Source organism: Periplaneta americana, chromosome 8, assembly GCF_040183065.1.
Source record: "Periplaneta americana isolate PAMFEO1 chromosome 8, P.americana_PAMFEO1_priV1, whole genome shotgun sequence".
NCBI lineage: Eukaryota > Metazoa > Arthropoda > Insecta > Blattodea > Blattidae > Periplaneta > Periplaneta americana.
Genome location: NC_091124.1, coordinates 105517703 through 105540277, shown reverse-complemented (window position 1 = coordinate 105540277; position 22575 = coordinate 105517703). Strand labels below are relative to the sequence as shown.

General features: G+C 36.8%; 1 protein-coding gene across 1 annotated transcript in view; it reads right to left on the bottom strand.

Moving 5' to 3' along the window:
• Positions 1-22575, bottom strand: part of LOC138704917 (centromere-associated protein E-like) — a 284997-nt gene that overhangs the window by 19115 nt on the left and 243307 nt on the right. Inside the window, exon 17 of the mRNA XM_069833317.1 lies at positions 14340-14504. Coding sequence (XP_069689418.1) covers positions 14340-14504 — 165 coding nt within the window. The remainder of the gene's footprint in view (positions 1-14339; positions 14505-22575) is intronic.

Below are 22575 nucleotides of genomic sequence, written 5' to 3'. Positions count from 1 at the left end.
GATAACATTAGTAATACTGATGACAGTGATGGCAGTAGGAGTAGTGAAAACAGTGACACTGCACCTGAATGTGATGCCGACATGACTTCCTCAGCTGCTTCTGCTGTGAGGTAGGAACAGAACACAATTTTTAGACAGCTGGTAGCAGGCTAGCATTACTAATAGAAGTCACTATCATGAACTGTAGGGTCGCGTCGCATTCCTGTCAGGTTCTAAGATTAGTCTTCAACAGTAGACATATAACGGACAAATACATGAAATTTCAAACAGAAATATGGAGAAAAATGAAAATAATATTGAAACATCAGTGGGGTAATCCTATTATCCCTCTGGGTAACAGAAGAGTTAATGTAGGTTTATTTTAATCTTGTATGATGATTAATTACATTGATTTGAATTGACATAATATGTGTAAAAACGTTAGTTACAATTAAATATTTACGGACTACATTTTATAGTGTATATTGGCTTTGGCTTTCAACCAATTGCAGATCAGTCAGTGACGTCATTTCCAGGGCATATATTACGGATGTTCAAGGTGTGCACTGGACACCCTGTAAATTCTGTAATACAGTCAAACCTCTATAAGCGATATTTAGGGGAACAAAGAAAAATATTGTTATAAGGAGAGTTTTAAAAATAAGAGTTAAATTGGTAAGAGGCTTTCTAATCAGCTTACTTTGTGTGTAGGCCTATATTATGGTGCAAAGTGTTAAAATTATCAATGAACCCTCTTAATATGGTGCCCACTGTACTGACCTACATTTTTAAAAATAAATCACTTATGTAAATTTGTTTCAGAGCTCTCTTCACGGAAATTGACACAGATAAAGACCTTATTAAATCCAAATACACTAAATACTATACTCTTCTGGAACATCATTAATACTAGATAGGAACTGTTGAAGTGATTTATACGCTGTCCATTGTACTGAAAAAAAAAAAAAAAAGACAGTTTCAGAGCTCTCTTTATGGAAATTGTTACACATAAAGATCTTATTAAATCCAAAGACACTAAATACTGTATGTCTACTCTTCTGGAACATCACTAACACTAGACAGGAACTGTTGAGGTGATTCACAAACTGCTCATTGTAATGTCCTGTATTTTTTGAAAGAAATCACTTCCATCAGTTTATTTCAGAGCTCCCTTCACGGAAATTAACACACACGCTTAGCAACAAACATTTCATTTTACCAGGCTTTATCATAATAGAGAGAGAGAAAATACTACACTGGGGACTACTAAAGTGTATTGTTCAATAGAGATATATCGCAATAGGGGATATTGTTATAGCGGGAGAATTTTTACATTGAAGGAATACATGTTATTCCGGGAACTGCACTTTTAATCTAATAGAGGGGTTTATCGTTGTAACGATGATCGTTATACGGAGATTCAACTGTATATTTTTTTTTTATTTGAAGTTGTTTTATATAATGCAACAATAATTTCAATTTATCACAATTTAAATGAGCGGTAATCTCATTGGAAGTTGACGTATATAGTTCAAGACTAATTTTAATTTATTACCATTTAAATATTTTAAATACCTGCTGGTTTGATGTGCACACCATCCCCAGAACGGCTTTTGTTTTATAACATACGCTCTGCCTGACGAAGTGGAATGAGATATCTGGTCTGGTTGTCCTGCTCTTACAAAAGACATCTTCGGTTGAGAGTTACTGCTATAATTCTCTGCGCGCACATGGTGACATGGTGGAGATACTTGCTTTTCTCAAGCTCCTAAGTCGTCCAGTATACAAGCAGCTCAGCTTGTCAATTGTAGCATTATAAAATATTGCGTTTGATGTGTGTTTCACTGTTTGTGTGAATGAAATTACTGTGTTTAAGTTTTATTAGAGTTCATAGGTGTGTGCCAGCACAGATGAACAATTTAAATTGCTTATTTAATGATAACAGCACTTGGAAATGTATAATGTAAAAGATGTTTTGCAAAAACCGTTCCCTTCTCGACAAATAGAAGAGAAATTACATATTATAGTGAATAAGGGTAGACCTACCCCGCCACTTCCGAATTTAGTGCAACAATATAAAACAAAAAGCGAACAATACACTAGACATTTTTCTATTTCACAATATGCAAATTTAGAATGGTTAGCGGGTTGTGAAACTTCATACAGATTATTTTTCTGGCCATGCTTATTATTTTCTAACAAAAATGAGGTTTGGAGTAAGCATGGATTTGCTGACTTAAATCACTTGCCTAGTGCACAGCAAAAACATTCAAAATCTTAAAACTCATGTACAATGTTTCCTGAAATCAAAACTTTTCGGCAAACAGTGAATTGATACTTTACTTGATGATTAAGTAAGAACTGGTACCAGTAACCACAACAAAGAGATAAAGAAAAATAGAGCCGTGTTGATACGAATCATTGACGCTATTTGTCTTCTGGCTAATCAGGAGCTCCCTCTATGGGGCCATGACGAATCAGATAGTTCTTTGAACAAAGGCAATTTTTTAGAATTACTGAATGTGTTAAAAAATATGATTTACTTTTAGAAAATCACCTAAATTCGTCCATAGTGTTTCGAGGAACTTCTCTATTGATTCAAGATGATATCATCAGAGCTATTACTGATATAGTAAAATAAGAAATAAATCTTAACTATCTACAATTCTCCGCTATGTAAAAGGCAATACTGTCTATGAAAGATTCTTGGGCTTTGTAGACATTAGTACTGATAGAACAGCAGATGGTTTATTTACTCACATAGAATGAGTAGTTCATGAATTTCACCCATTGTTATGCCCATGTCCTAAATCTTGTTCTACAGCAGAGTGTATCAGTTATTAAAGAATGTAAAATATTTTTCCAAACATTGAGTGGACTCTCTTTCTTTTCTAAGGATCGAATTCATAGTCGTCACTTATAAAATGAGGAAACACTTAAGTAATGAGCGTTTCCTTAGCACTTATTTCAGATCGTATTGCAGAGACGCTACTCTTTCATATGCCCTGAGCATTCCCTTGACATCGAACGAAATATGGCAACATGGCTAGATGTGAGCGCTTTCCTACATTCAATTGTTTTCCAGCACCTTCAAATTGTTAAATCGGCATTATTGTAATACACAAATACAGAAGTAAATATTATAGAGCTAAAAATTATATAAGATGTCCAGAAAGCAAAGAAGTGAGCTATAAAATATGGAGATATCGTCGAAAGTAAAAAAAATTGATAATTGTTCTCTCCAAAAGAAGAAATTGACATGGAATAAATTTGCAGTTGAGTTTAATGCAAACTCCGGAAATATTCCTGTAAGTAAATCATTTTAATTTATTTTTCAGTTATTTTTATGTTAAACAAAGACGCAAATTTTAACTTATTCCTTGGGTAGAATACAAACAAAAATGCAAATGACACTTTGTTGGGACGTGAATACTTTTCGGGGGAGGGGGGGGGGGAAATGCCGCTTAAATCTACCTGAAATGCTGCTGTATCATAAAATCTCAAAGCAACCAGTACTTTCAGCAGTGGCGAAATCGGTAAGCCTCATGGTTGTATTGTGAATTTCAATGACAGGCACCAGAATATTCACAACAGTGTTCTTGTTGAAACGGTATCTCCTCTTAAATTGTTGATCATTATACATCTCTAAAGGGTTTTCCATATCTCTGATTGTTCATTTGCGGAACAAAATTCCATCTGCACAAAACAAAAAAGACTTAGCCCCCTTTACCCGAACACCACAGATATAACCATGTACATGTACACTTAGTGGCAAAAAGAATGGGCTGACTCTTGGTCAATAGAAATGCAAAGTTCTATTGGCTATTAATAGGCGAGACCTGGGCTATATAAACAAAAATACTTGTTTCACATCCTAAAAAACCGGACGCATATCAAACACAAATAAATTAAATTAACAAAAACATAAATTTTTTAATATATTAACAAAACAAGGCTTGTGGTGGGAACTAGTATCTCGTCCACAAACCACCTGCGTCAACAATTGCCCTCATTCTGCACGGCATGGAGTCCACAAGATTATGGAACAGGTCTAAATTCTTGGCCGTCTCCTCCCATGCATCTAGAATTCTGTCCCACAATTCCTCAGGTCTCCAAATGGGTGGTTGTTCTGCCCAGTTACAGCGTAGGATCCTTTTCACTGCAGCCCACAAATTTTGAATCGGATTCATTTCTGGTGAATTTGGAGGCCAGTTGACTGGGTCGACATCACGTCTCCTCGTAAACCATCTTTGAATCCTGTTGGCGGTGTGTATCGGATAATTATCCTGCTGGAAGAAAAGTGTTCCTTCTGGATATCGTTTTTGGGTGGAAGGGATCATTACATTTGCCAAAATGAGTTCGTAGACTTCTGCCGTAAACTGTCCGTGGATGGATTCCAGAAGTCCTGCTCATCGTATGACATCCACTCCAACACGTCACCCTCACGCAACCCGACTTGTTAATTTGTCTCACGAAGTGTTCATCGTATCGGTGGCCATTCATACAATAAACTAGGGCAGTACTATCGTTGCTATTGGAGACAATTACCTCGTCAGAGAAAATGACATTTCTGCAATCGAAGTCCAGTTGGAGAGTAGCATATGCAGAATACCTATGCAAACCAGGGCAATGAGTTATTGTTTCTGTGCTATCTTCAAGCATAATGACAAGACAGAACGTTGTATTAACAGATAGCAGTATTCCTTGAAAGAGAGAGGGAGGTTTATTATTTATTAGAGTTTGGGCATATTCTAAGAGATATCACCGCATAATTATAGCTTTGCGAGACACATATGATGGCAAATTTGTAATTAAAAAAAGAAGATTGGGGGAGATTCGAACCTTGAGTTACTACTATCTACTTGTTCAATAGACCAATGCCGTAACAACTTACACTACTGTGACTGTTAATATCAGTTTGGCATAATACGAGGTTATTAAATTTGTCTGTAACTAGAAAGTGAGTTATTGAATTTAGTGGCAATGAATCTTTGACTAAGGAATTCTGATATCCATCTGAACATATTGCTGGAGATATCTAATTTCTGGAGTTTTAGTAATAATTTATTTCTCCAAACAGAGTCATATGCTAACTGAAAGTCAATAAATATTGCCAAGGTATCTTCTTTGTTGTTAAAACTGTCTTTTATTTCTTGGCCGAGGTGTATGACTTGTTCATTAGTAGAGTGTAGTTGTCGAAAGCTGGCTTGTCTTGGTGATAAAAGATTTTGGGATTCTAAATACCAAGATCATTGACTCCATAGTTTTTGCCATCATGCTTAATAGTGCTATTGGTCAATAACTATTAACATCATGAGCAGGTTTCTAGAGAAAAATCTAGGTGGAATGATACAGATTATAGTGATTTAAATAATATTTACAGATCCAGGAAATGACACAAAGACTCTGCAAGTCACAACAAGTGTGGTCTTGCATTAGAGGGCATGACGAGAGTAAATCCTCAAAGAATAAAGGCAATTTTTTTAATGAGATTGCAAGGCACGACAGTTTACTGAAAACATACTTAGAATACTGCACTATATTTAGTTTCATTTCACCTTCAATTCAGAAATTTCAGAGTGACTCAATATTTTCAGTGAGTGAAGTCATTGATAATAAAATTAGGAAAGAGGATTGTAAAGCACCGTTCGTAGTTTTAATTCTGGATTACAGTTCTGACATAGCATGAAATCGCAATTATCTTCAATGCTGCGATAAATAAAAATAATAAATAAACTAAAAACCTCCTTCAACATAAATACTATCTATAGAATAAATCTCTATTCAAAGATTCTAAATCCATTGCACTTATCTGCCAAAATATAACAGAAGATGGCGACATTGAAGTAGTTTAAAAAGGAACAGACATCAGCATGGATAGTCTGCAAATGCTCTCCTTGAACGATTTTGACTGCAATGATAAACTTATTGCTCAAACGATGAAAGAGTAATGGAACGGAGAAAAATTCTCTCTGGCGCCAGGATTTGAACCCGGGTTTTCAGCTCTACGTGTTGGAACTTAAAACTGAGACGATTCTTCCGACACCGGGGTGGAACCCGGTGTGGCTTAGTGGATAAAGCGTCAGCACGTAGAGCTGAAAACCCGGGTTCAAATCCCGGCGCCGGAGAGAATTTTTCTCCGTTCCATTACTCTTTCATCGTATGATGACGCAGAATATCTGCATGGAAATATCATATGTACTTCGGTACATTATTATAATATATATGATATGCGTAAATCACTTCGTGATTTAAGATGGTGCTTATTCCGTCGGATCCCGGCCAACTAGTCACTCATTACGAGTGCACCTCAGCACATGTGTGGACTTCGGTCCTAGGTTCATAGATATCTATGACGTAGTGCAGAGGGCGGCCACTAGAGGGAACCCAAGAGTTGGAACTTAAAACTGAGACGATTCTTCCGACGCCGGGGTGGAATCCGGTGTGGCTTAGTGGATAAAGCGTCAGCACGTAGAGCTGAAAACCCGGGTTCAAATTCCGGCGCCGGAAAGAATTTTTCTCAGTTCCATTACTCTTTCATCGTATGATGACGCAGAATATCTGCATGGAAATATCATATGTACTTCAGTACATTATTATAATTATAATATATATTATTGCTCAAAGCTACGACGGAACAGCTGTGATGGCGGGAGAACATAATGATTTACATGCAAAATTTCGCAGCCACTGTAAGTCAGCGATTCTTGTGTATGCTTTGCGTACAAATTTATTAAACCTTGTCTTAACTCTCAGTCTGCCAATTTTATGAAACAAGTAAAAGTGATCTTCACTAATCTTGTTGGATTTTCGAGTTTTTTCTCTAAATCATCAAAGTTGGAATGTTTATTTGAATCAATAATGGATAATGAAGATTGTGAATGGGACCACGAAACTGTCATTTGTGCATAATGGCTGTTAAGTTTACTGAAGGATTTTGATTTTATTTTCCACTAATATTATTGGCTGCATTATTTCCATACTCTGATATTCTGTTTCAAAAAGTAACAGATGTTGCTCTTTGTAATACAAAAATTCATAACTTCGAGGAGTACAAGCAAGGATCGAGAAATTTTGGGAATGCATGGATGATTTTGCTGCTGAAAATTATCCTCAATTTGAAAGATCATGGCTGGATACAATTCCTGGAGAGGATAAGAAAACTGTATATAGGCGGCTGTTCAATGAAATCCTGCACATTATCAGAACTGATAATATTCAAAAGTTTGCTGAAAATTCCAAATTGAAGCTTTTGAGTATGCTCGATCATACACAATTTAACACCTTTGCAAATTCGCTCCTGAAGAAATATTGTTAAATCCAAAAGAAAACTATGAAGCTTATTTTTATTTACTGTATTATCAACAGTATAGTCAGTCTTGTTCTATGCACCTTCGTCTTTCGTGTTTTATGTAAACACGGCCAGGCTTTGGCCCAGTAAATATCCTTATAACTTATGCCACAAGGAAATTATAAAGAAAATTTGAAAATTCAACTCAAACATTAATCAATAAGCGGATATTTCTAGGAATGCAACTCCTGCATATAACGAAAGCAGACTACTGTATTTTAACCATTTAAAAAATCGCATCTCTATGTCAAAATGTCACGCAATGCCACTGTAAAACAGTCTATAATCTTTACCATAAATTTCAGGAAACTGAAAGTGTTCAGCCTAAGAAACCAAAAAACGTAGGGTTCTTATCGAAAAAAGATTACATGACATTCGTAATCGTTTAGAAAATTCTCCTACAAAATTTCTCATACACCATTCAAAAACTCAAAGATAATATTCGTCAGGAAATTGTCCGGATTTCTCAAAATGAACTACAGCGAATAATAAATAATTTCCTAAAGAGATGCGAAAAATGCGTGGAGAATGAAGGCGGGCAGTTTCAACATCTCATTTGATAATTTGGTAAGTAATGAGTCTCTTAAATTTGTTTGTGTATTGTAGTATGGTTGGTTTGTTTTATTGTTTTGACACATACATCTCTTGAGTGAGTGTGCCAAGCGGCTTTGTTCTGAGTGGACGCATTTGGTATTTGTGAGCGTTTTTCAATTGTTACACGTTGCTTATGCGATTTCACAATGACAGATTTGAGGAAGCAGCACATCTGCATAAAGTTTTGTTTCAAACTTGGGAAAACGTCTGCAGAAATACATCAAATATTAAAGCAAGCATTTGGAGACGATGCTCTAGGCCAGACCCAAACCTACGAGTGGTTCAAACATTTAAAAATAGCCGAACATTGGTTGATGACGATCATTCTGGATGGTCATCAACTGGCTTTACACCCGAAAATGTCACTGCTATTCGGGCTGTGATCATGCAAGATCGCAGACAGATCATCCATAACGTCTGTGACATTGTTGGACTATCATATGGCACGTGCCAGAGAATTGTCTGATGAACTCAACATGAGAAGGACTTGGCAAAGTTCGTTCAGCGACTACTGAACGCTAAGCAGAGACAGCATCACTTGGAAGTCTTCAGGGATCTTCAGAATCAACTTCATGATGACCCAGACTTCCTTTCCAAAGTTGTCACAGGTGATGAAAGTTGGGTTTATGGCTACGACCCCGAAACCAAACAGCAGTGTTCTCAATGGAAAAGTCCATCTTCACACCACCCAAAAAAAGCCCGTCAAGTGAACTCCATGCTCGTGTGTTTTTTCGACATTGAAGTGATTATCCACAAGGAGTTTGTCCCTCCTCCTATGATAGTGAATGTGGTGTTCTATCGTGACATCTTGAGGTGGTTGAGGAAGAACATGAGGAGAAAATGTCCAAAAATGTGGCACATGGGTAATTGGTTTCTCCATCACGACAATGAAAGGCTGCATACAGCTTTCATCTTGCAAGACTTCCTGGGGAAAAACAAAATAACAACCGTTCCTCATCCACTATATTCGCCAGATTTAGTCCCTTGCGACTTCTTTTTGTTCCCCAAAATGAAATCAACTTGAAAGGTCTAAGGTTTCAGACAGTTGAGGAAATTCAAGCAAAATCGCAGGAGGTACTGAACAAGCTCTCAAAAAAGGACTTTCAGATGGCATTCAATACTTGGAAAAAGCACTGGGAGTGGTATATATACTCACAAGGGGGCTATTTCGAAGGTGATGGTGGTGCATAAAGTCCAGGTATGGTGTAATTCCATTTATTGAGACATTTTAGGAACTTTTGGGTAGCACCTCGTAGTTAATAAATTTCGGGAAACAGGAAGTGTAGAAGATGAATCCACACACTTTAGACGAACTGAAGGATAACATCTGCCAAGAGATCAATTCAATTTCTCACAGAGAACTAAGAAAGGTGATGGGTAGGTTCCTAAGCAGATGTCACAATTGTGTGAAAAATGGAGGCAGGCAGTTCCAGCATCTCCATGTGTGAGTAACATAACTTTTTTGGACGATCGTGTTTTTTGCTGTATTTACAGCTATTGTTAGCCTTGAAAGTTAGAATTCCCAAATAGAAACTTGTTGCTAGGGAAACCATTCTTCATAACACAAAACTATATTGAAATAGACCCATACAGTGCACTTGCTGTTACTTAGTTACCATTACAGTGCAGTTTTGCGAAGATTTTGGAATAATAATGTTCTAAATTTTCAATGCAAAACATACTGTATTGCAGTTTTAAAAATATGATCGTGCAAAAAATGTTGTACAATACACGTTTATGAAGTGGACTACAAAATCGAGGAAAAGCACTCCCAACCTTGTATCGTAATATACTGTTAAAGTGCATTAGAATTTATTAGGGAATCACTCTAGCACAGTGTTCCGCAACTGGTGTGCTTTCATAAGGTAAAAGGTGTGATGCAAACTTGTACCTATTATTGTAAGAAATTAATAAAATTAATTAAAATTAGTACATAGTGATAACTGAAGGGTTGGCAGGAAGAACGATGAGGGTCCAAATGACAAACTTTAGAGAAAAATTAATTTTAATCTCTAGAACACTCTGCTTTAATTCGTATGCATAATGTCATTTGCTTTTAATTTTTTTATTGCACCTGGAGATTTTGTAATAAACTTGTAAGTCTATATTAGTTCTCAACATAATCCAATAGATGGCACCTCTAACTAAAAAATTTCATATATATTATTTAATGTACTGAAGTACATATGATGTTTCCATGCAGATATTCTGCGTCATTGTACAATGAAAGAGTAGTGAAACAGAGAAAAATTCTCTCCGGCACCAGAATTTGAACCCGGGTTTTCAGCTCTACGTGCTGATGCTTTATCCACTAAGCCACACCGGATTCCCATCCCGGTAACGAATTGAATCGTCTCAGTTTAAGTTCCATCTCTTGGGTTCCCTCTAGTGGCCTGCCCTCTGCACTACATCATAGATATCTAGGAATGTAGGATTATGTCCACATATGTACTTCGGTACATTAAATAATATGATATGCATAAATCACTTTGTGATTTAAGACGGTGCTTATTCCGTCGGATCCCGGCCAATCAGTCACTCATAACGAGTGCACTTTTGCACATATGTGGACACTGTCCTACGTTCATAGAGGGAACCCAAGAGGTAGAATTTAAACCGAGACAATTCGATCCGACACCAGGATGGGAATCCGGTGTGGCTTTAGTGGATAAAGCATCAGCACATAGAGATGAAAACTCGGGTTCAAATTCCAGCGCCAGAGAGAATTTTTCTCCATTCCACTACTCTTTCATCGTAAAAAATGTCATTTTATGGACCCTCATCGTTCTTCCTGCCAACCCTTCAATTATTTATCTTACGGGTTTTCTTGGTGTGGTGACTAAACATGCCCAATCCCCAATGTGGTGAAAAACTCACTAATGCTTCTAAGTTTCGCAGTAAATTGAAACGACATTTGTTAACAAAACATTCCTTTATGTCAAGCAAAGATGTGAATTATTTTCGTCAATTGCTGGAACAAAATAAAAAACAAGTGACGCTCATGACATCAGTATGTATTTCGCAAAATGTACAGGAAGCTAACTTTTCAGTAACCAAACTTATCACAAAGGCCAAAAAAACACACACAATAGCTGAAACGTTGTTCATGCCTGCTTGTAAAGAAATAGTGAAAATAATCCTGCATTCAAAAGCTGTTAGTGAATTAAAAAAATTCCTGCTACATACAGAAATTAAAAAAATTTCTCACAATCAGCTGCTGAGTTAGTGACATGTCCAGTGATATCGAAGATATTATGAAGGAAGAGAATAAAGAGCAGTCAGAAGTTCTCACTTCAGATCGACGAGTCCTCCAATATTAGCTGTCACGCACAACTTCTTTCCTATATTCAGTACATTAATGGGGATGTAATTGCAAGTAATTTCTTTTTTGCAAAGAACTGACCAAGCAAGCATCAGGTGAAGAAATATTTCGTAGAACTAATGAATATGTGGTCCGTAATGAATTAACATGGAAGGATTGCGTTAGTATTTGTACAGATGGAGCTGTTTCTATGACAAGCCGAGTGAAAGCATTCATAGCTAAAGTAAGTGAAGTAAATCCTACATACAGAGCAACCATTGTCTCATTCATCGCAAAGCCATTAAGTCTTTGCCATCTCCTCTGAAAATTGTGATAGACGAAGTAGTAAAAGTCGTGAACTTGATCATATCGCGGCCCCTAAATACGCGGTTTCCCCCCCCCCCCCCCCAGTTTTGTGTCAGGAAATGGGATCAGAGCACACTACACTCCTGCTACATACAGAAGTGCGATGGTTATCACGAGGTAAAGTATTGGCGCGAATGTTTGAGTACTTGCATTTTTTACTATTGATAGGCATGAGTATACAAATTTATTTGCAGATGATGAATGGGTATCTAAGTTGGCATAACTTCCCGATATTTTCGTACATTTGAATGATCTTAACAGAAAAATGCAAGGTAGGAAAGAAAATATTCTGATTAGTATGAATAAGATTAAAGTATTTGTGAGTAAGCTGAATTTGTGAATACAGATTATTGAAAATGGGTCGTTTGAGATATTCCCAACTCTATGGCCCCTTGCTGACGTTAATAAAGAGTTAATGGTTTTAATTAAAGGATATTTAGTAATCTTGCAGCAGAAGTTCAAGAATTATTTTGAAAAGAGTGTTCAAGATATCAACTGGATCCGTGATCCATTCAATGTGGATTCAAAACATCTTCCGAATAATATACTCGTACAAGAGGAATTGACAGATTTAAAAGCAGACAGAACATCGAAATTAAAACTTCTCGAAATACCTTTGGAAACATTTTGGTTGTCAATAAGGAGTCAATACCTGGCTATCTCCGAGATGAGTTATGTTATTGCCATTTTCAACTATATATATATATTATGTGAACTGGGCTTGTCGATGTTAACTGAAATTAAAACATCAAAGAGGAAGAGACTCAAATCCATCGATGAAGAAATTAAGCTTGCACAATTCCGCCACAAATCAGCCACCTGTGTGCAGCTAAGCAGGGACAAGTATCACATTGAAGGTATGAGTCGAGTTATTTACTTTAATATTAGTAACAGAAATATGTATTTTCTACAGTGAATTAAAATTCATAAATTGTTAATAAATGCAAGAGTCAATTTCTGTGTTATAATAATGATAACAAAATAGTAATAATAACAATAACAACAATAAAAAATTTGATTACATTACATACTGATATTAAGAGTCACACCATATGTTTTTGTGGGGATTAACATTTTGGTGTCCCATGTTGAGTCTAGGCCCGTCTAGGGTGTGCCACGGGTAGAAAATTGTTGCAGAACACTGCTCTAGTATAACAAGTGACCACTAAACCATGGACTTATGTATTGCCCAGCCAGTGGGAAACAATAGCTCAGCTGGCACAATCCCTGCCGCAGCTCTGGTCAGATGATAAATGGATGATCCAGCATAATATAACATAAGGGTGATTCAGTGACTATGTTACAAACTTTTAGGAATGATAGAGGAGACAATTATGAACTTTCATATAGGAACCTATGTCCAGAAACATTCCATTTGCTAGTTACAAGCCTAGATAAGTTAGTTTGTGTAACCAGCAAGAATCGAACTCAAGGCCATCCTTTTGAAGTTTGGTTGCAGACGACCTGTTCTTGAAAACAGTGGTGATTTCTCATAAATATAAGATAAGCTGGTTGACATCGTGAATGATATTTTAACTGATTAAACCTTGCAGCTTTCCTTGCATTTACTTTTGCTCTTCTATACATTGCACCCCCTTAAAATAATATTGTCGTAACTGCCAAAAGTTAGTTTTGAGTAAATGCAAAATAAACCTTTCAAAGTCGTATGGAAACTCAGGATTACCAAGTATCAGTATGAGCTAGGGTTGCCAACTTTCCTGTATTTCCCGAGATCTCCCGTATTTGCCCCTAATTTTTAACATACTCCCAGCTCCTGTATTATTCTTCTCTTCGAACATTTTTCTCCCTTATTTTTGCATAATATAAAAGTCTTTATTCTAAACATTTGATTTTACCATGAATGATGATCTATATGATGAATTTTGTTGTTCAAGAAATGCATTAAAATGTGCAGCTTTTGTATAAGATAATGCTTGCCAGAAATGGGTTTTAGTGCTAACCTGTTTAAAATCAAACCATGTTAATGTTATAAATTTGGAAAAACTGGCGAGTTCTGTTCTAAGCACACCAAGTAGTAATGCTCATACAAAGAGGGTGTTTTACCTCAAGAACAATAATTGGACAGATGATCGAAACAGTAACATGACACGTCTAATCAAATCAGAGCTTCAAACTGCAGTCGATTCAACTATTATGCGAGACAAAATCTGTCTCAAAATACTCTTCATTTAAGCCTTGCTGCCAAAGTGTAAAATAAAGCTGTTTTTCAGTAACTGAACCGAATAATTTGTCAATTTTCTATGTTAAATTTTATCGAGTCCTTAGTCTCCCGTATTTTCTTCAAAAAAAAATTGGCAACCCTAGTATGAGCTCTGCAGACTTTGCACGTCAACTTAGAGGTACAACAGTTCTACTGTTTGATAGAGAATTAAATAAAGATTACAAAACTGCCTGTAACTCAAAATTCAATTTTTGGGAATTACGACAGTATTATTCTAGAGGTGCAAATGAAATGCGAATGAGCAAGTTGCAAGGTTAAATGAGTCACAGTTCGATTCTAGCTGGTTACACTGACTAACATAATATCTAGGCTTGTAACTACCAAAAGAAACATTTCCAGACATAGTTTCTATATGAAAGTTATTCATAATTATCTGCTCTATCATCCCTAAAAGTTTGTAACACAGTCACTGAATCACCTGTATATAATATATAATTTCATATATATAATTTGAGCCTTTACGAGAGAAGTAAAAAAATAATATTGTACGATAGAATAATACATACCCTTACAATTCCACTGCCATGTGCAGGCATTGAAGAAGGATCTTCGGTCTGTGTAAAAGCATGGCTGTGAGACAAGGACTCCCGTCTAATGCAGCTCTCACATTTCAGACTTCCATCCTGCAGTTGATGTTGCAAGCGGCGCAGGCCACATTGCTGGTTCAGACACTATGCAAAAATGTCATAATAAGAAAAGTGCAAGATACATTAAGCAGAATTTAAAATAAACATCATACAATTTCGTGGATTAATCTTATGTATAAATCATTCTTCTGCACTAGTATGTTGTGGTTAATTTGAATTTTTTTCATAATGCCTGCTTGCATCAAGAACCTACATACAGTCAACTCTCTGTACATCAAAATTTATGTATGGTATTCTAGGCGAGAACATTACCAGCAATTTTATTACCGCAAAGATATTCTATTCTATATCTCCCAAACTTTTCCTTAAAGACAAAATATATGTACATATATACAACAATATATGTTGTTAAAACAGTATTTGAGCAGAATCTTACATCCTTACAGAGTGCAATTCAGAACATTCCCTGTCAGTATAATATTGGACCCGGATCATCGAGGGTTTCTGTCTCGTAATAGCTCAGGCTGTTATGTTGCCTGACTGTCGTGCAGAAGCATATGGGTTCGGCTCACATTGGCAGCAGGCTTTTTTTTAAATAAGTTTTTGTTAAGACACCTGAGACCAAAGTTTCATTTTGTTTGTTTTCGTATGTGAAATAATAATTTCCCATCTCTTGTGGGATTTTATTTAGCTTAATCCTGTAGAGAATAAAACAAAAATAAATTGGAAGATCCAATTTGCAAATCTAGCTTTCAGGTATAACTCCCTGTGAAGCTGATTTGAATAATTTCAAGGGAAAAATTGTTTCGGAGCCGGGTATCGAACCCGGGACCTTTGGCTAAACACGCCAAGTCTCTACCAACTGAGCTAACCAGGAACTCTACCAGACCCGGACTGAATTTCTCCCTTTTATATTCACAGACCTCAAAGTGGGCTGACAACCGTCAAGCAACCAACATTGAGTGCACACAAACTCTGTGCGACTTAAATTGTGGTTTTCTGTTAACGAACAGTGACGTGTATTATGCAAATCTAGCTTTCAGGTATAACTCCCTGTGAAGCTGATTTGAATAATTTCAAGGGAAAAATTGTTCCGGAGCCAGGTATCGAACCCGGGACCTTTGGCTAAACGCGCCAAGGCTCTACCAATTGAGCTAACCAGGAACTCTACCAGACCCCGACTCAATTTTCCCTTTGTCCTCCACACACCTCAAAGTAGGCTGACAACCATCAGGCAACCAACATTGAGTGCACACAAATGCTGTGTTCAAAACAACGGGAAAAAAAGGTGAACTTAATATCTCATCCACCACCCATCTACTTCTGCAACTGCTCTGACCCTAAGAAACATGGAATTGACGAGCTAATGAAAATAGCCCCGATCGTGGGTGAGGTCTTCCCAGACATTGAGAACTTGACCCCATAGGTCGCTTATGATTTTGAGGGGGACTCATTTTAGAAAAACTCGCACCTCCCCTCCTTCAACTCTGCCCAGACATTCTCTATTACGTTCAAATCTGGCGACTTAGGCAGCCAGGCTAACACTTCGATTTCGAGCCCCCCCAAGAACCAGACTTGAACAGCCTGTGCTGTGTACACTGAAAAGTTGTCCTGCTGCAACAATAATGTTCCTTGGAGAAAACATTCCTGGACAGATGGGAGAAACATTCTCCAAAGTATCTATCTATATTGCGCCAAATTCAAGTGGCCATACATCCTTTCTAAGACACCTGGCTCAGCCCGATATCCAGCTCCAGCATGACACACTAATGCATCCCGACCTGCCACATTGGTTCACATATCACGGATCATACCTGTGGCCAGGCTCCCAATAGACTCCAACAGGTCCGCTATAGAGCAATTCCACGTGTAACTGACTGACATTTACAGTACACTTTGACAGCAAAATGTCTGCCTAAATTGTGTAATGGGTTGAAATTAGACTGTGTCACCGCAGGATGTTATAGAGGGAAATGTACACTTAAGATACATATAAAAATAAACGTCTTTAATAGGAAAAGTATACTATTTATTTACGTCCAAAATGTATGTAAAAGACTGACATAAATGTCAACTCTCTCTTCGGGTGAACATGGTTCTCCACAGATTTCTCTGAATTGTCATTCCTGATACAATTTTGCAAAATACAGTTCGGAAAGGAAATTGTAATCTTCAGTTTAAGTTGAAAACGACCTCCAAACCACGTTTAGTAATGGAGTTATGGCCGAAAAAGTGATGTGTAACTGACTGACCTCATTCTGTAACTGACTGACATCTCTGAATTTTAAAATGAAGTTGCACTTACAGAACCGTAAATAATACAAAATAATATGAAACTTAATAAGTAGTAAATTAACATAACGATTAATTTAAATGAATAATATGTTTTCCAGAATACAAAAATTAGTTTGCTTAACCATGCATCTTAAATGACACAAATTAATGCACATACAAGTATTACATAGGCCTACTTAATAACATATATAGTTCTTTCTCTGTGATTAAATACTGTATATACAAGCCATATGCATTGGTGTTTAATTTTAGGACTATAAGAGTGTCACAGCAACCTTGACAGCGCTTATCACTCTGGCATCAACTCCCCAGCGTAAGACAGTAGTTTACGTTATTCAAGCGCGTTCCTAATCATCTGGCACTGACCTCCTTATCGATTACGATAAGGTGACGCAGATCACAGTTTATATTTCCCATGCCTATGGCTGTTATATATTATGTTCATAATAACAGATTAGAATGTTGAGTTCTACTTTTAGATTGAATTTGAACCACTGGAATTAAACATGTAGAAGCACTCCACGGCACTCGTTGACTCACTTATTTAGTCTAACAAGTATGTACTGCAGGAACAGTGTCAATATGTCACTTGTTATCTGAACAAACTTTAGTTTCTTTTCACACACGGAACCTGTGGACCTTTCGCACTGATTGTTCACAAGACAGTTGTACATATTTTATAACATAGGGATCTAACACTTTCACGTAATGAACTCCATGAGATGCCGGAATAGGTGTAAGATGTTCACATCGTTTTTCGAGATATTTTTTTCGTTAGTCTATCTCAATCTGTGCTACCTCCTTAACAATAATTTGGATGTTTTTATTGCTTACAATGTTACAAAATTCTGTAGCGCTTTGTATCTTCTTCCCCGATTTCGCAGGCATCCATGTCATCCTTTTTACTTGGCCTCCAATCACATCCACGGCCCCTTTGCCATGGTGTGACTGAAAGAAGTTCCATTCTATGTTAAATCCAAATATGCGAACAAGTAATGTCACATTGCTTAATGTATACTTCTGTTTAAAATGACTCTGTGCTCCATCTGAAAATATTTTTATCACCTCAATGTTCGGAAGAATCGCCAAAATTTCCGAAAACACTTTTCATAGACAAACATCCACTGCATATTTGTCATGCGCTACATAATCTGACACTAATGCAAAGGATTTCTTCTGAACTTCCATGTCACCTTCCTGTTTAAACCAGGCAACAGCAGCAAATGTTGAGACCTGCTTATTGCTCCAATGAGCTGCCTGAATCTCATTTTGCTTTTTTCAGGTATAATTACTGCACACTTATCTCCAGTTCACGTATAATTTCACCAAGGCCTTCCAAGTAATTAAGCACACTGTGCGAATGAACAACATAACAGCTGAGAGCGCGACATGTCAGTTACTCACAATGCCGCTGCAGAAAACGAAATCACTTTAGAAGAAAATGTTCTAATAATTTTTTATTGGTCATGTAGTAATAACGCAGAATACCAAAGGAAATTTTAATCTGTCAATTATTGTGCTGTGTGGAAGAGTTTTTGTATGTTTCTTGTGACGGACTGACCGTAACTTACAGTACAAATAATTATAATGATTTTAAGTTATTTAGGATCTTAGGGTACTTCAACTAATTACATATTTACTTCAAGGAAATACCAAAATATAGTATACAAAAAAGACGGCTCGAAATAAAACAAATTTACGTGTCCAAATTGTGACACGAAACATAAGTATCTATACGTGTTTTTTAAGCGTTTGGAATATGACAAGATCTGCAGCAAGTTATAGACTAAAAGAAAGAATATTTTAAACATTATCTTACGAAATAAGGTGATTTAAAGTATAAAGAAACATATTTCTTCAACAAAAATAGTCCTACATCAATTTCAAGAAATTCACCTCAGTATGACATTTTCGTTTAATTGCTCTATAATCAGTCGAGATGGCAGTTTGATCGGAGAAAATGACCAATCAAAACCGTCGTCTAGGCTTGTTACAAAGGCGAGGCAGTCTACAGCTTGGTCCTCAGTCATCTTTGCTTTCGTCACTTAAGCAGCATCTAATATAATCTGTCCTCAGATGGTTAATAACCGTTCATAAACAGCCTGGAAAGCGAGACAATGGCTTCAGTTGACGATCAGAGCAGAGGGAGTCCTCAAAACATCCCCTGCTCAAGGCTTCATTCTGTCTCCTGGTTGAAACACCCGGACATCTAGAATCAGGACGTCTACTGATCTCCCCATGATTCTTATATTGATGAGAACGAGAAACACCCAGTCTACGGCTCGCCTCTGAAGCTGAAAAGCCATTTTGGATCAGAGCAAGTAGTTGAAGCCATGGCTCCACCACTTGGACAGACATAACGACTATTAATGTTTATACACCTCTGATAATGATAATGATGATGATGATGATGATAATAATAATAATAATAATAATAATAATATGACTGAACAATGGTTTTCAACCCAGTATTATTTTAACAGTTTTACAGTAAGGTATACTTTCACAACCAATGCAAGAAGCACGAAATTAATCTGAAAGTAAGGTCAAATTAATGATGAAAAGCTACTCAGTAAATGAACGCGAGCAGTACAATATGACCAGAAGGTTGAGGGTTTGAATCGTTGTGCGGAAGATTTTTTTTTTTCATTATGCAGTTTAAATTTTCTTTACCATCGTCATATTTTACTGCAAGATTTACAAATGTTCATCTACTATTAGGAACAGACTACTTTTCTTCGCAGCTTTTAAAATGGCTTACAACAACAATCAAAGTAAAATTGTTTTCAACAGCTGCCAAAGTGATCGTGTGTGTACCACCATCATTTCGAAACACCAGACAAGAAACATGTTCTAAAAAGACCAATGGAAATAGATGATTTTGGTAAAGACATTATGCAGTGTGTCATCATATGATTCTATAATAGTGCGAGGTTTCTTGGTAAATGAGGAATTTATAAGAACCATTAATTTGAATTGTGTTTTGGCTGTAGCATCATAATAACTGAGAATAGAACGAATGTTCATAACAGCTATTTTGATCAAGTTGATCTCAGCAATCGATCTAAGCAGTTATGTCCTAAACTCTTGAATCAGCCTATATATTAATAGTATTGAAGAACTTACAGTTAATAGTAAAATCATTGCTTTATTTGAAGATTTGATTGCTATCTTTTATGTGGACAGAAATGTAGATAATATGTTAAGTAGGATGCAACTTGACCTAATTTGATTCTTATGTGGTTAAAAGAAAATGAATTACGGTATAAATATGTAATACTGCCTATACTCGACAGCAAACCTCAAATATACAAAGTGTATCGAAAATGGTGATCAAACTTTCAGGTAAGGATTCCTCATATGTAGACAAGAATGCTTGGCTGGCATGTTATAGGGGTTACAAGTATACTAAAAAAGAGAGAGAGAGAGAGAGAGAGAGAGCGAGAGAGAGAGAGAGCGGGGGGGGGGTAGGTAGGTCAGAAGTCAGCTTGCAACAGAAACAATCATATTGTTTGCTAAACGCTCCTAGGAAAGTACTGCTATCACCACTATAGTCAACACACTTTGTCCACAATAAGTAAACAATGAATTTCAATTCTGTATCAAGAGAGCTATTGTTATAAAATCCTGCACTGCCCAGACACGTAACTGTAACAAATACACATCATATGCTTATTCACTAATCTTGGTCCCTCTTTCTGTCCTACTGCACCACTAGAACCTGATATTTTCATGTTGTCTATTGAGGGGAAAAAATAATTAAAGAAAACTATTATTGTTTCGTGGGATCCTAGCTGACAACTACAGTAGCGTCTTTGGACTTTCCACTAAATTATGGTTGCCATACGTCCGGGTTTTCCCGGACATGTCCTCTTTTTTAGGGTTAAATTTTTTGTCCAGGCAGGTTTTTAGATTTTGATTAATTGTCCGGGTTTTTAGGTTAAGTTTAAAATACGACTTTGTGAAGGAAAATGTCTTAAACATCTGCAACAGTTACTTTGTTTTAACTTGGAACCTTCTAATCATTACAGTTATAGTATCCGTCACGTAACTTGGCGGTTCGGGCAAGATGCATCATGGCATCGACAATGACATCATGTCGTATTAACCAACTTCTTGTATTCACATCTTATTCCAACATTACGACCTTTATCTTCAACCTGCTAACTTCACTGATACAGCAACATTGCTGAACATAGCTCTTTCTCTTTTGGCACGGCCGACCGCCAAGTTATGTGACGTGTACTGTAAGTAACGCTTTAGTCCACCCCACTTTAAATGCTTTCGTGAACTTCCCTTTCTGTACTCTTTGACCGAGATATTATCGATATTTTATTTTTGTAATGTTTGGAAGCTTGCGTCTTGTGTTTAAAACTTTTGCCTAGGTGGCAATGCTATATGTCGTCTACTGGTTACTATTGGTTGCCGGGTGCCCAGCGAATAGGGATTACATAGAATGGACATTGAGCGAATTTTCCTGTTTAATTTCTCTGTGTGCCGGCGTTTAGTTCCACTTTCAAGTGCTAGAGGTTAGTGTAATCGAGCAACGGTAAGATAATAATTGAATATAAGAGTTGAGACACAGGATCCAAACATCGCCTACCTTATTGCATAATCCAGTAACGCTTTGCGTCCAATAAATTCACGTTACCAGCTTTTCCTTATTTCTCAGTGACAAACTAGTTGTAATAATAATTTTTTTATGTTTTATATATAATAAATTATATTATAAAATAACATAGTATATTATAAAATTATGTATCAAATTCGTTTAATATTTCTATACAATTCGAAATTTTCTCGGGCTTCCAGCCAGGTCATAAGTTGGTGATCCACCGACGTTTCGAGGATGTTCATCTTCCTCATCTTCAGGGTTAAGTGATATCTGAGGGTATCACTTAACCCTGAAGATGAGGAAGATGAACATCCTCGAAACGTCGGTGGATCACCAACTTATGACCTGGTTGGAAGCCCGAGAAAATTTCGAATTATCACGTCGCCAGGAAGCTTCAGTAGTTATTTCTATACAATATAATATAGGTATATGGTTTTACTTCTCACAGGAGTTTTGTTTTTCCATTTTCAGCTCTATCAAATCATTACATATTTTAATTGTTGTTAGAGTCAACATCTCAACTCTCAATATAAAGGAAGTCTAGAGTCTAGACATTACAGTTAATGACGGATTTATTATTTCAGGGTTCATTTTATTTCATCTGAGTACATAATGTACATAGCTGTATTAATTGTATGTGTTATATTTTCGCTGTGTCGACTGCTAGCTGGTGTGATGTCAGTGCCAACTCTAGGGAGAAAGCAGAATCTCACGCTCAAGCTGGTTTGAAGGTCATTGAAATCAGTCCTGCTACATCAAAGGAACCGACGTGAAGTATCCATACTGTATAATTATCTATACGCTGGGGTGCCTACCAAATTTCTTGAGGTTGCAAAATTGATCAAAACACTTCACATCATCTACAGAGACGTCGTTATTCATAATAAATTTGACGGAAGATTGTACCTTGTCCCAGTCAAGTGATTCCACCAACCAACGGTTTTTTGCTATGCTGTGCATGCTTGTAGTTTGTACAAGAAGAAATGCCAAAAAAAGTGTAAATTTTCCGCCGAGTTACAGAAGAAATATCCTTGTTTCCCAAGAGGTAGAGATGATTTCGAAGGTGAATGCATGGTACATAAAGCCAGTACATTTGTGTGTGTCGAAGAAAGGAGAAGTTGATTTGCAAGAACATCTGAATTGTGAAAACACAAAGATGAGTTCGCTGATCTTCAGGCACATCAGAAGTGTACCAAGTATTTTGAGTCCTGTAATATTGTGTGCCACTCAGAACTTTTGAAGATT